Source organism: Solanum verrucosum, unplaced genomic scaffold (assembly GCF_900185275.1).
Source record: "Solanum verrucosum unplaced genomic scaffold, falcon-dt-bn FXZP01000284.1, whole genome shotgun sequence".
Taxonomy (NCBI): domain Eukaryota; kingdom Viridiplantae; phylum Streptophyta; class Magnoliopsida; order Solanales; family Solanaceae; genus Solanum; species Solanum verrucosum.
Window position 1 is genome coordinate 862,773 of NW_026019936.1, and position 14,017 is coordinate 876,789.

At 32.9% G+C, this 14,017-nt stretch overlaps 3 protein-coding genes across 3 annotated transcripts in view; 2 read left to right on the top strand and 1 right to left on the bottom strand.

The window, feature by feature from the left end:
* LOC125835628 (uncharacterized) overlaps window positions 1-14,017 on the bottom strand; it is a 201,324-nt gene that overhangs the window by 109,638 nt on the left and 77,669 nt on the right.
* Window positions 356-5,175, top strand: LOC125836378 (uncharacterized). Its single transcript, XM_049515555.1, has 9 exons — window positions 356-537; window positions 643-726; window positions 1,697-1,806; window positions 1,967-2,017; window positions 2,688-2,831; window positions 2,927-3,016; window positions 3,230-3,336; window positions 4,473-4,557; window positions 5,032-5,175. Exons 1-9 carry the CDS (start codon window positions 426-428, stop codon window positions 5,128-5,130), a joined length of 882 nt encoding a protein of 293 aa, XP_049371512.1. The 5' UTR covers window positions 356-425; the 3' UTR covers window positions 5,131-5,175.
* LOC125836421 (NDR1/HIN1-like protein 3) lies at window positions 10,706-11,478 on the top strand. The gene has a single exon (XM_049515592.1). It carries the CDS (start codon window positions 10,739-10,741, stop codon window positions 11,426-11,428), a length of 690 nt encoding a protein of 229 aa, XP_049371549.1. The 5' UTR covers window positions 10,706-10,738; the 3' UTR covers window positions 11,429-11,478.

Consider the following 14,017-nt stretch of genomic DNA (forward strand, 5'->3'; position numbering starts at 1 on the left):
TTAGTATATCTCGTGCATCAGATTAGTGTATCATGTATATAATATATATCAGATTAGTGTATCATGTATAAAATGTAATGTATCTTACTTAACGATTAATTTATCTCGCGCATTAGATTACTGTATCAGCGCTTATATTATTGTATCCGTTTGAGAGATTTCTGTAATTTTAAACTTTTAAGTGATAGATTATAATTTTGCCTTAAAAGTATGTGATTTCTGTAATTTGCCTTTGAAATTAACATTACGAATACTTTCATGATGCCTCTTATACAATATTTAATATTGGGCCCGGGATACCTAATAAAAGTGAAGCCCATTTTATTGTTGTCTTCTCACAAAACCCTCTCTTTCTTCTTCCCCAAAATCTCTTAAACCCTAAAACCAGAAAAACCTTGAAAAACGACGACGTTTGTGAAGCCACCATGCATAGAAGGAACATTAGGCTGCGAAGAGAGTACCTATACAGGAAAAGCTTAGAAGGGAAGGAGCGTTTGCTATATGAGAAGAAACGCAAAATAAGAGAGGCTTTAGAAGGTCAGTTTTCATTGCAAATTTAATAAGAAAATCATGAAATTTGTAGAATTTTATATTTTTTGTGCCTTTTGTTTTTGGATTTTTGATGATTTTGGGTATATTTAGAGGGAAAACCAATTCCAACTGAGCTCAGGAATGAAGAAGCTGCTCTTCGGAAAGAAATCGATCTTGAAGATGAAATTACTGCTGGTATGCTAATTACTCAGTTTTCCCCATGTTTTGTTTGTATGATTATGATACTAATTGAGCTGGAATCGAATTAATCTAGCTACTAAAATTGTTGGTATTAGTCTTTGTTATGGGGATACATGATTGAATTGGGGTGGAAGTGATTTTTGTTGTTTAATTGTAGGAGAAAAGGTGATATGTTTACTGGGATTTGCTTAAAAGGATTGATAAAAGTAACTTGAAGGCCAAAGAATGGATTTTTGGCTTAATTTGCAGTGTCGTGCATCACAGGGTGGTAACTTTGGGGTAAAAGAAGCTGGTAGTGGTAGTTATTATAAGAGTCTTTAGGGTGCTACCTAGTAGTTAATGGAAGTTGGAACGAACATACTTGGAAACAATGTCCTTAGCTTGCCTTGAGCTTCATCCACTTTATGCACTTTTTCAACATCCTTACTTGGTGGTGTAGTGGGTTATTGATTTGAAATAGTGGTACATTGGTCTCCTTGGCTGAATGCGAAGAAGATGTATCTTTTTTTATCTTCATATATACGATGTAAGATTTTATAGTTTCTAGAGGTTTTTATGTGCTCGTGAATTTTTCTTCACTTGTCTATTCTCTTGGTGGGTTAAATCTTGTAGAATGTGAAAAGGAAGAGAGAAGCAAAGAGGGTAAACAAGATGATGGAAGGATATGAAACCTTTGATAAACTAGAAATTATTGGCTGTCGGAAATCTTTACAACTCTCTTTAATGCTTGTATCTTCATCATGCCTTTTCTATGACAACATCTCTCTCTCTCTCTCTCTCTCTCTCTCTCTTTGTTCTTTTGTTAATAATTCACCGATGGGAATTGTAGACTATGCACGTACAAGTAGAACATAGTGGTTTGTTGAAATGTTCTCTAATTACACATTTGTATTGAGTTGTAGTTGTATGTGCTATGTATTTGCTATAACAAGGCTTTTGTCTATTTTTAATGATGTTGATGCAGTACCTCGATCAACTATTGATGATGAATATGCTAATGCACCTGAAAAAGATCCCAAAATTTTGCTTACCACTTCAAGAAATCCTAGTGCTCCTCTTACTCAGTTTGTCAAGGTTGGTGTACCCTTCAATTATCCTGTTATTGTATTACGTAGTCCACTATCCCCTTCTCACTTTTTCTTTTAGAAGTCATTATATTGGAAACTATATTTTTTTAATTAGACACTTCTCATGTCCTATTCTTTCCTTTTTCCATGTTGTTGTATGGAGACAGGAGTTGAAAATTGTGTTCCCTAATGCTCAGCGGATGAATCGTGGTGGTCAGGTTGGTCTGCTATTGGGAATTCTTTTCTTGTTTGATATTTCTATCATTACGAGCTATTAGATATGGCATTGGGAGCTTACAGCTTGGAAGATTCATAATTAGAATTGGTACTTTATCTGTAACTTCTTGCCGGAATAGGAAGAGGTGTTCCATTCATTTAAATTGCAATTTAAACATGTGTATATGTACATTTTTGTGTCTTACATGTATACTGGAACACAGAGAGTAAATACTATAATAATGTGTCAGGCTCACATATATACACACTCCTGCAAACTTTCTAGAAAAATAATAATTGAACATAAAAAGAAGAGAACAGATAGCCATGGATGTCTCATATTTGTTTTTTAATGAAAAGAGCTCTGATTCTTTTGACTCTTAGACCCCTTGTTTGTGCAGGGAAAGTGATATGTCTTATTAACATTTAGGTTCTTGCATAAGAAGCTATTTAGTTCTTAAAGACTATGTTGCTTGGATTCTTCAAAAATGTCATCTTGCTGCATGTCGGATCCTCCAAACGTAGTGCATTTTTGAAGCATCCGACACGGTGTGGCTGAGTTATTTGGAGAGTCCAAGCAGCATAACTTCAAGATATTTACGGTTTTACAATTATCTTCTATTTGTTTATCATATGTTTGTATTTTGCTCATTTTTTTAAATTTTTTTTCAGGTTATATCAGAAATAATTGAAACCTGCCGATCTCATGATTTTACAGATGTAATTTTGGTCCATGAGAATCGTGGTGTGCCTGATGGTATTGTCATTAGTCATCTGCCTTTTGGTCCAACTGCTTACTTTGGATTGCTCAATGTGGTATGTGGTCTTACTCTTACCCTGTTAAGCGCAGAAGTCTTCTGCTGTCTATGTGAGTAGTAAGATGATGTCCTCATCTACTATTTTTCATGCAGGTGACTAGACATGATATTAAGGACAAAAAATCTATGGGAACGATGTCTGAGGCGTATCCACATTTGATTTTTGACAAATTTTCAACTAAGGTAATTCCTGACATCCGTTTTTCGATGAAGAGTGAAACACATGCGTTTCAGTAGACTTGCTACTGAAGCTGAGATTTTTGAAACTGAATGATCATGTTGCCAAAATCAGTTACTGGATGCTTAGATAATTCTTGAATATCTAGAGTCTTTGTTTTCTTAGTGTAGCATCTTATATACTGTTCTATACTCACCGGGGATATTTTGATCATGCAGCTTGGTGAGAGGACAGTAAACATCCTAAAGCATTTGTTTCCTGTGCCCAAGCCTGATACAAAACGTATCCTCACATTTGCTAACCAGTCGGACTACATCTCATTCAGGTTTGTTTCTTGTTCAGTCTCATTAAGTTCTACTTCAGCAATGGAGGTTGTTAGTTTTGCTGTTTAGTTTTACTTAAGTACAAGGCATACTGGGGATTATGGTTCAGCAATATTTTCCCTTTGATCCTTGATCCACAGATTTCTCATTTTGGCAAATAGAAGCCATACAATCAGAATGAAGCTTGTAAACTATTGCTTTGGCATTAGCTATCCTTAAACAATTAGATATCTCTTCGCTGATTGTGCCAGACTATGTTCTAGATTTTTTCTTTTGTAGCATTTTGTTGTGTTTTTTTGAAGTTCATCATTTTAGGGATGTCTCTTTTAGTTGTTTTAGTCATTAGCTTTGCCTTTTACACATTTTGTTCCAGACGATGTTGCTCGGACTCTTCAAAAATGTCAATGGGTGCATGTCGGATTCTCCCAAATAGTGTTTTTGGAGAATTCAACACAGGTGCGACAACGTAAGGGAAGAGTACGTACAACCTAGGTTCCGTCAGAAATCATTAACCATTTTTTATTCTGTATGGTGAGGCCCATGGATTTTCCTGAACTATTCTAACAAATAGAAAAGGGGCTAAAACCATGATATGCTACATACTTTTGCTTCTCAAAATGTTAAAAGATGAGAGAAATAGACGGACAAATGGATCATGACAAAGACCATGCAAGATACAAGTTGGAACATCCTGCTTAAATTTCATTACCTCTCCTGTCCAGCAGGAGGGAGCTTTTCCCACTTTACTCACTTGATTGACTCAAACCACCAACCTCATGGTTCGATCTTAGCGTGATTGCCACATGGAATTGTTGCAAAGAAATAACCCCCACTTGTTTCTCGAGAAGAGATGAGAAACATGCTCAATATGAATAGTTGAACCAGTCCCTTGTTTGAAGAAACCCTCCACTTCAATTGGTATTTTTTTTCATGAAAAGCATGCATGAGATAAGAAATCCAGTGTTTCACTAAGATTTCGAATAATCCTCTGGTGGAGGGTCCTTACCACTAGGCTATCCCTTGGTTGTCTTGTTAACTGACAGAGGATAGTTTAAAATAGGTATAAATTTGATGATTTACCGAATATACAGCTCCCCCCCTCCCTTTTTTTTATACTAAATTTGATTGAAACATGCAGACATCACGTCTATGAAAAGAATGGAGGTCCAAAATCAATTGAGCTGAAAGAGGTTGGCCCTCGATTTGAACTACGGCTTTACCAGGTGACAATAATTATACCAAAACTGGTTCGTCATAATTGTTTGCATCCATGTTTATTAATAGTCTTGAAACTGTGTAATCTTGACTTATCTTAGTTTTAGTTGCCAGTCCTATGTTTTCCACTTCTACATATTCCTATAAAATTATTCGGAACGACAAAAGAGAAAAAAGTTGCTGCAAGTTCTCTTATCTGCTTCATGATAATAGATGTCAAGCAACTAAACCAGAAGTGATATTAAGCCCTTCTCCAAGAGTTCACTAATATGTGTTTTATCTAGCTCGAGAATTTATCATATTAGTTAACAGATTTGCTTTGGTCTTGAAGAATCAGTCCCCGAAAATGTGCTTTATTCAGTACACTTGCCCTGTCTCTTTGTCATATGAATTTCGTGCTACGCTGTTAGGAATGTGTGATTACCATGATCCGTATTCTATCTGTTGCTGATACCTGATCAAGTTACTTGTTTTTAATGTAGATCAAATTAGGAACGATGGATCAAGACGAAGCTCAAATCGAGTGGGTCATAAAGCCTTACATGAACACATCTAAAAAACGGACCCTTCTAGGGGACTGATCAACATGCAGCAGAATATGTACTTTGAAGCCTCCGTCTCTTCCCGCTTGCACTAACAGAAGTTGATCGTTGCTGCAAGTCATGTATTCGATCGTTGAAATGCAGACATAATTTGCTGCTTCCTGTTCCAGAGAGATACTGTAAAATCTGTCTCTGTAGGAAAAGAAATCGTTGTTTTAAGTAGTCATTTGGTATTTCCCCTTAACTGGGAAAAATATAATGTTATGTATAATGTGCTAAATTTAATTTTTGTAATGTCAAAGTTGATTTATTACTTCTATCTTGAGCTTATTGCAGTTTAAAGAGTAAAATAGAGTGAATTCTTTTTGTTTTGATAAATTTTTGTTTCCCCCCTGGTGGTGATTAAGCATATATTTGAATAAAAACGAAGTTTAACGAAGAAAGAAAGACTTTATAAATATAGTTATAACTCATTAGGGGCGGAGATAGATGCACAAGAAGGAGATTCGGGTTAAATTATTTTCAAATATAAAAATAGGATCACGTAAATTAAAACGGATGAAATACACTATATTGTTAAAGTAATTTTCACTAGGAGTATCTTTTGTGACATGTAGGATGTTTCAATTTTTGATGGTTTGCCTACATATGTAAAGGAGCTAATTGCTGGTGGCGGTGCTGGTGCATTTGCCAAAATTGTGATTGCTCCACTAGAGCGGGTAAAAATATTAAGCAGACAAGGACGGAACTCTTTAACTTCCTTGGAGTTTACCAATCTCTAAAGAAGATCTTGAAATGCGAAGGCGTTGTTGGTTTCTACAAGGGGAATGGAGCTAGTGTGATCCTTCGAATTATATTGTTCCCTATGATGCATTGGTATCGTTAGTAGATCTTTTAGCTGGCTTGACAGTAGTAGGAACTACGGTTTTGTGTACCAATCCTCTTGATTTGGCACGTACCAAGTTGGCTTATCAAGTTGTGGATACAAAAGGACATGTGAAACATCATTCGTATAATGGTGTTAAACATGTCATGCAGGCAGACCAAAGGAAGGGGGAACTACAGGCACAATATAGAGGCATAAGGCCTACACTTGCTGGTTGAAGTTTTATATTTATGAGGAAATAAAGAGGCGTGTTCTTGAAGATCACCAAAGGTCCATTTTGATGCATCTTTCTTGTGGAGCTCTAGCTATAGCTTATTTGGACAAACATTTACGTATCCATTGGACGTGGTTAGGAGGCAGATGCAGGTAGAACACCTGCATTTGCAACCTACATTGCAAAACAGAGCGCTTTACCCTTAAAATAGGAATATGTCTTTAATTTCCTCCATTGTACGCAATCAAGGTTGAAGGCAATTATTTACGGGACTTATATTAGCATAAACTACATGAAAAACGTTCCCTCCACGACATATGACGCGATGAAAGCTTGGCTTCTCATAAGGATTTGACAATTTTTTTTTTAGTAGTTTTGGCTCAAACTCGATTTTATGTTCAAAAGATCATTTAATATGTATAAACTCTGTCTTTTAGGATATATTGAGTTTTTTGAGTAATTAACACAAAACAAAACTAGAAATGAAAGAAAATCCAACATCAATAACTAACTATATATCAAATCCCAATTAACTTGAGGATATATTGACTTGTATGAATTCTCTATATTCGTTATATTTTATTCAAATACATTTCATCCTTTTAAGGATATATATATAAGGATGAATAGCATTTCAAATCATACAAACAAAAAAAAACAACTTCACACTCCTTCGTCAAAGGTTTAATTTTGGTAACTCTTCATATCAAGTCTAACGTATTACGAGGCCCAACTAGGAAAGACCATGCAATTAGTTCTTTGAAAAGTAGAAGGTGATGTATTATCAGACTTGAGTGGAACCTTTAGTCCACAGCCAACAACAAACTTAATCTTTCCCGTTGTGATCCAACCTGATTTTAGCCTCATGTGAACGTTAAACATTGTGTAAATATTAAAAGCTCCATTTTTCTTCTCATTTTCGTAATCCGATTTCTCTCTATCTCCGAATTGAACATCGCTTTGACCCTTGATCTCCTGATGCAAAATAGTCGTGTTCTTAGAATCCTGAGAGAACAATTCAAAGTTCGTTGTGGCAAATTTCTTTTGATGGAAATTCGATTTTGCCTCTATGAGTTCATACTTAACGCCAATTTTTTCATTGGAGTTTCTTATCTCGAAGTTGAGGTTAAGGTCATAGTCAAGGGTATTGGTTGATGGAGAGAAGTCGAATTTCGCCAATGAGGCATCTGACACGTGGAAATAGACCTTATTGGGCCTCCAAATGAGCCAAATGGCTAGAAAAAGGATGCCAAAGATGACAATAATCGCACAAAGTATCTGAAAAATGCATGCGCAAACACAACTGAAGACACAGTTGCAACAACAAAATTTCCCCATGATGGAGTTTTTTCTTCTTCTTTTTTCGATTTAATAATAATAAATTTCGATTGGAACGAACTTTTTTTTTTAATTTGTGTTTGTTCTAATACAGAAGAATCAAATTGTAGGGAGGATGATTCTTCTGTATGTGTTTTTCTGCCTAGTTTCAAAGGTGGGGTTAATGTGTTATATGTGTAAATATTATTTAATTTGTGAATTATGAAAATAAATGGTTAGGAGGAAATTGTGGAAATGCCAATAATTTTTGGTGTGGTTAAGGTTTAATACATGGTTGATTCTATTTTAGTCAACTTTGTTTAAATTTAGTTTCTTGTTTTTGTGGAGAAAATTTGAGGCATAAGCATAGTTATAAGTGAAACAACTACTAGTTATGTGATATTATTAATAGTATTTAATAACACATAGTAGGATATATATTGTAAGTAACATTATTGGAATAATTATATTTGGACAACATGTCAATTCTTGTTTTGAATGTTTATGATATTCCTTAGTTGTTTATCATGCTTTATCTTCTTTATTTATATATCCAAAGTTTAATTGAATTTTAACATGGTATTGTTTGGTAGTTTAGATTGAATTGTCATTCATTTAATTAGTTCTAAAAAGTTATGTTGTAGTGGTTTGGTTTTCATATATAAGTCCTCTATGCGATTGACCGCGATATGAATAGAAAAGAATGAAGAGCCATCTTCTTTGAGCCTTCCATTTCAGAATTGTTGAAGGAACTACAAACTCTAACTATCTAACTATACTGATCAGGGTCAATTTTACTTACTATTTATTTTACCACGCCTGAGTTAGAGGCTAAGGAAAGTAGAATAAGGTGAAGGTGGGTCTCTTTGTAGCTATTCTATAAGAACCTGGATTGGAAGAATTATAAATAGAATAGAAGTTCTTGAATTGTCATTTATTTTAATTAGTTCTAAAAAGTAATGTTGCATTTTTATGTTTATCATTGTTTGGTTGTTTAAAAGAATGCTTTATCATTAATTTGTTACGTAGTAACGTGCTCTCTAATAAAAGCGATTTCGAATTTATGGAGATTCGAACTCAAAATTATTGATTAAGGATAAAATAGTATTTGTCAATCCACCACAACCCTCATTGTTAATAGTACTTACATGATATGATAGCTCCATGATATATTAAGTCTTTTCAATAGGTTTATGAGATAATTGTTCAAATATTTGATCAACATATTTGGAGTTGATATATTATCAACATATTTAGTTCATTAGTGTTACCTAACCCTAATGAACTAAATATGTAGTAGTACTTCCTCGTTGTACTAAACAATTGTTAGCTACTATCTTTATCTATCACTCCATCATAACCATCGTTGATAGTAATACTTCCGCATTACTTCTCTATATATCGTCTTCTATGTTATCAATATATTTAGTTCATTAATGTTATCTAATGGATAGCGATTCGTTGAATGCCTATCGCGAAAAACATAAATTCTTATTTTTTTGAAAAAGTACTTTTCTAAAAAAGCTATTTTTAAAAACATACTTCTAAAAATAAGTAATTTTTAACCGCTATACTAAACAAACTCTAAACTAAACCTCCCCAAATTGGGCCTCACACACCCTAATATATATATATATATATACTAGACATCGGAGCCCGTGCTAGCACGGGCCCAATATGTATCATTTTTTGTTTCAATTTATGTGACAAAGACAAAATTAAAGAGTTAATCAAACTTTAATATTAATTTAAAATAGTTTAAATTTTTAATTATTGTTAACTATGGTAAACATTTTTTTTATGTCTTTTAATATTCTAAATTGGTAATTATTGTTGTATGATTTGTAATATCTTTTACACAATTTTAAAATAATAAAAGTTATTTCTTCTTTCTCAATTTATGTAGTACTAATAAAATTTGGAGATTCAATCAATTTTTTTTGTCTTTAAAATATTATATTGTTAATTACTGTAAATTATTGTATCTTCTAAGTATTTTTCAAATAATATATATTATTTCATTTGTCCAATTTATGTGTCACCGATAAAATTTGAAGAGTTAATCAGATCTTTTACATATTTTTATATCTTTTGAATATTTAAGTAAATAATTATTGTGATTTATAATATTCTATACAATTATTTTAAAAAAATTAAACAACAAACAAAACGAATTCATCATAGAAAAATTACCAAAGCATCCTTGAATACATCAATAATGGGTCCCACTTTTTGTTTTAAAAAATATGCATATTGGGAGGATATTTTTTGTCCAAAGTGGAAATAGAATAAGTATAAAACATTAAAGTCTTTTAAAATTTTAAATTGTTAATTCTTATTGTATGATTTGTAATACTTTTACGCCATTTTCAAATAATATAGGTCATTTCTTCTTTCTCAATTTATGTAGTACTAAAAAATATTTGAGATTCAATCAAATTTTTTTGTCTTTGAAATATTTTTAACTGTTAATTACTGTAATTTATAATACTTTTAAAGAAATTTTCATATATATATATTATTTTATTTGTCCCAATTTATGTGTCACCGGTAAAATTTGAAGAGTCAATAAGATCTTTTATATATTTTTATATCTTTTAAATATTTAAGTAATTAATTATCGTAATTCATAATATTTTATAGAATTATTTAGTATAGTAAAATAAATTTAAAAGAAACAAACAAAACGAATTCATCATATGAAATTACCAAAGCATCCTTCAGTACATCAATAATGAGTCTGACTTTTTATTTTTAAGAAATTGCACATTCGAAGGATATTTTTGTCCAAAGTGGAAATATTGTGTAAAAAATGTGTATTTATTGTGATTTTGAATGTTTTGTGGGGTAATAGGACGCACGCAAAATTAGTATGTCTTTTTGAAAATCTGAAACAACTTCAAGTATCACTTAATGTTTTTTTCAAAATCTAATTTACTTTCGTAAACTATGTGTCAGATCAAAATTTAACAAATTCAAAAGAAATGAGTAATAAATAGCTCATACAATGACATATTTATTATTTAACTAAATAATAAATATGTAACCAAAAATCTTGTTAGCTTTTGGTTGAAAGCTAACAAGATAGTTACAATATAGTTGCATTGTGGCTTATTATATATAATAATAATAATATTAATACTCACAATTCCACTCACACAAAAATCGTTCGCATTCTTCCACTACTACGCAACTGCTTTTTCCCTTTTCTCTCAATTTTCCGTTCAGTCATGCCGGAACCCCACTTGAACGGAGCTTATTACGGCCCATCAATTCCACCGCCGTCAAAAACCTACCACCGTCCTGGCCACGGCGGAGGCGGAGGAGGGTGCTGTTGCAACCCATTCACCTGTTGTTGTAGCTGTATTTTCAACTGCATCTGCACTTGCATCTTCCAAATCCTCTGTACTCTCTTAGTCATCATCGCCGTCGTCGGATTCATCTGCTGGCTCGTTCTCCGTCCAAACAAGGTAAATTTCCACATCTCCGATGCTTCATTAACCCAATTCGATTTCTCAACTAGAAACAACACTCTGTACTACGATCTCCATCTCAACATCTCAATTCGAAACCCTAATAAACGAATTGGGATTTACTACGATTCAATTGAAGCTAGGGCTATGTATCACGGCCAGAATTTCTCGATTGTGAAACCCGACCCGTTTTATCAGGGTCACAAAAACACAACCGATTTGAATCTAGTGTTTACGGGTCAGGATTCGGTTCAATTAGGATCCGAATACAATGTGGAGAAGGATTCTGGGGTTTATCAAATTGGATTAAGGCTTTATATGAGGATTAGGTTTAAATTTGGTTGGATTAAGACTAAGAAGATTAAGCCAATGATTATGTGTGATTTAAAAGTTCCTTTCAAGGGCAATGGTACTTTTGAGAGGACTCAATGTAATCTTGATTGGTGATTTTTTTGGTTTTATTATTTCTTAATTTTTGTTGGATTATTGGGAGATTATTATTCAATCCATTAGACAATATGGTATTATTATTATCTTATTGTTTTTGAATAGTATTGTTTTTTGTGAATAAATAATCATTTTTTTGTGTTGTGTTTCTTTGTTTTGAGCTTGCTTTTACAAACAACTAATATTTCGGGTAATTTTATAAGTGGGGTTTGAAGAGTATGATGTGTATATCGTCTTACTCTTATCGAGATGTGAAAAAGAGTGACAAACTCATTTTAATTCGGTCATAGGTTGGGTCCAAAGAACAAGAGTGGACTTGCAATATTTAGTTTGTTGTTCTTCATTAGCTTAGTGGTGAAATGGTCGATTGTTAATTGATTGGTTGTAGGTTTAAATTCTACTTAGAGAGATTTTTTAGTTATCATATAAAAAGGAATAAAATGAAAATACATTAGTGAAGAAGTTATGCTAAAATATCGGAGAGGAGAATAGTAGCAACAATTGTTTTGAGCTTGCTTTTGTGAATTCAATTTGGAGATGGATGATAATTGAATAGTGATTATTTCTTTTTTTTTAAAATGTATATTTGGTGATCAAAGTATTTACCTTCACATAAGGTGAGGGTGAGACTATTTCGCCCTTAACTAGAGGTTTTGGGTATGGATTTCATCGTGTGCAATTTATATTTAGTCCGGACTCCAAATGAGAAATAAAAAAAAAAGGTGAGGAAAGAGTTGCATTTCAAAAAGGTGTTACATAGACAATTTAGTGTAGCTTACAAAAATGACTATAGTTTTAGGGTTATTAGATTGGAATAGCTATAAGTATGATATTTTTAAAAAATAGCTACACTTTATGTGTCAAAATGGCTATATTCCATGCATATGTTGATTTTTTTTAATGTCATTTTTTTAAAATACAAAAATACATCCAAATTTAATTCTTCACTAAATAAGGCAATTTTGTTAATAATGTAACTGTCATTCCTTTATTTCAGCCCTTAACCCCCTTAATTTTGCACTTTAAATTAGCGATAATCACCATTACCGTTTAGGTTTCTCATTGGTTTAAAAATAAAAAAATTCTTTAATCTTTCTTCTTCAGTTTTCCCCTAACATGACAACTATTACAGTCTTGATTCGGCGTTCCGAAAAATAGAGCGAAGAGAATTGCTATGTAGAATATAGTATTGACGGGATAGTGTTGAAGGAATATACTTTATATTCTGATTTGGTTGATTTAATTTCGATACAATTGAACATCGATATTATAAAAAAGTATATCAAAATCAAATACACAATTGAAGGTAACGACACACATATGGAAATACGTAACGACATGGGCGTGCGTGTATATGTTACGTTAAAAAAGATCAACACTCAATTTGGAGTATATAAGGAATTCATAATGTATTATGTTGTTTCTGGTCCTCTAATTAACCAGTCTGGGAATCCAATTGATCTTCTTTTCTGCAATATTTGGATCAACAGCAGAACAACATTCATATAGCCAAGCTTGCATAGCAAGAGGCATACCATCAATTATGTATTATTGTTTCTTGGCATTCATTTTTTTTGTTATGCTTTTGACCAATTTGGAGAAAACATATTTTTCCACGGGTATTCATGGTACCGACCGCTCTCAACTAGATCAAATTGTATCCTTGGAATTGTAGAGTTCTTCTCACTGGAATAGATGAACGTTTTGATAAAATATAAAATTGCAAATTTAACAGCATCATCATTATTCCCATCACCCTATACATTATTTTTATACTTACTGATCAACTCTGCCTTTCTTATGGTACTTTTACCCTCAAAGTACTGCTCGATGATTCTGTTCGACTCACTTGTGTCAAATAATAAATCGTCTTCATGAGCGAAACAGTTCAAACCAGTAATAATGGAAAATTCTTCAATACCAAAACAGAGTGTGGTATGATTTGTACGAAAGAACAATTCATCCAGGGAATTGTCCTCTAATTCACAAATCATTAAACACCTAAAGATTTGTGTTTGCGCCTCACACATGTGCATTTTGGTATACACTCCAAAACAACTATCTTTGAATTGATTGAATTGGGTCGGTGTAAGCTTCCCCTTCAAATCTGTACTGTAAGAAAGGCTGAGTTGATCAGTAAGTATAAAAGGAAGGTATGAGGTGATGGGAATGATGATGATGCTGTTAAATTTGCAATTTTATATTTTATCAGTACGTTCATCTATTCCGGTGAGAAGAAGAGCTCTTTAATTCCAAGGATACAATTTGATTTAGTTGAGAGCGATTTCTACCATGAATACCCATGGAGAAAAGATGTTTTCTCCAAATTGATCAAAAACATAACAAAAAAATGGATGTCAAAAAACAGTACTACATAATTGATGATATGACTCATGCTATGCAAGTTTGGCTATATGAATGTTGATCCAAATATTGAAGAAAAGAATACCAATCGAATTCCCAGACTGGTTAATTGGAGGACCAGAAACAACATAATACATTATGAATTCCTTATCGAAAATACTTACACACAAGGGATATACTCCAAATTGAGTGTTGATTTTTTTTAACGGAACATATACACGCACG

Excerpts from the sequence above, each read along its gene's own strand:
- LOC125836378 (XM_049515555.1), top strand. The coding sequence starts at position 426 with ATGCATAGAAGGAACATTAGGCTGCGAAGAGAGTACCTATACAGGAAA. Across the intron at positions 2,832-2,926 it reads ACTTTGGATTGCTCAATGTG|GTGACTAGACATGATATTAA; the intron begins GTATGTGGTCTT and ends TTTTTCATGCAG. Across the intron at positions 4,558-5,031 it reads TTGAACTACGGCTTTACCAG|ATCAAATTAGGAACGATGGA; the intron begins GTGACAATAATT and ends TTTTTAATGTAG.
- LOC125836421 (XM_049515592.1), top strand. The coding sequence starts at position 10,739 with ATGCCGGAACCCCACTTGAACGGAGCTTATTACGGCCCATCAATTCCA.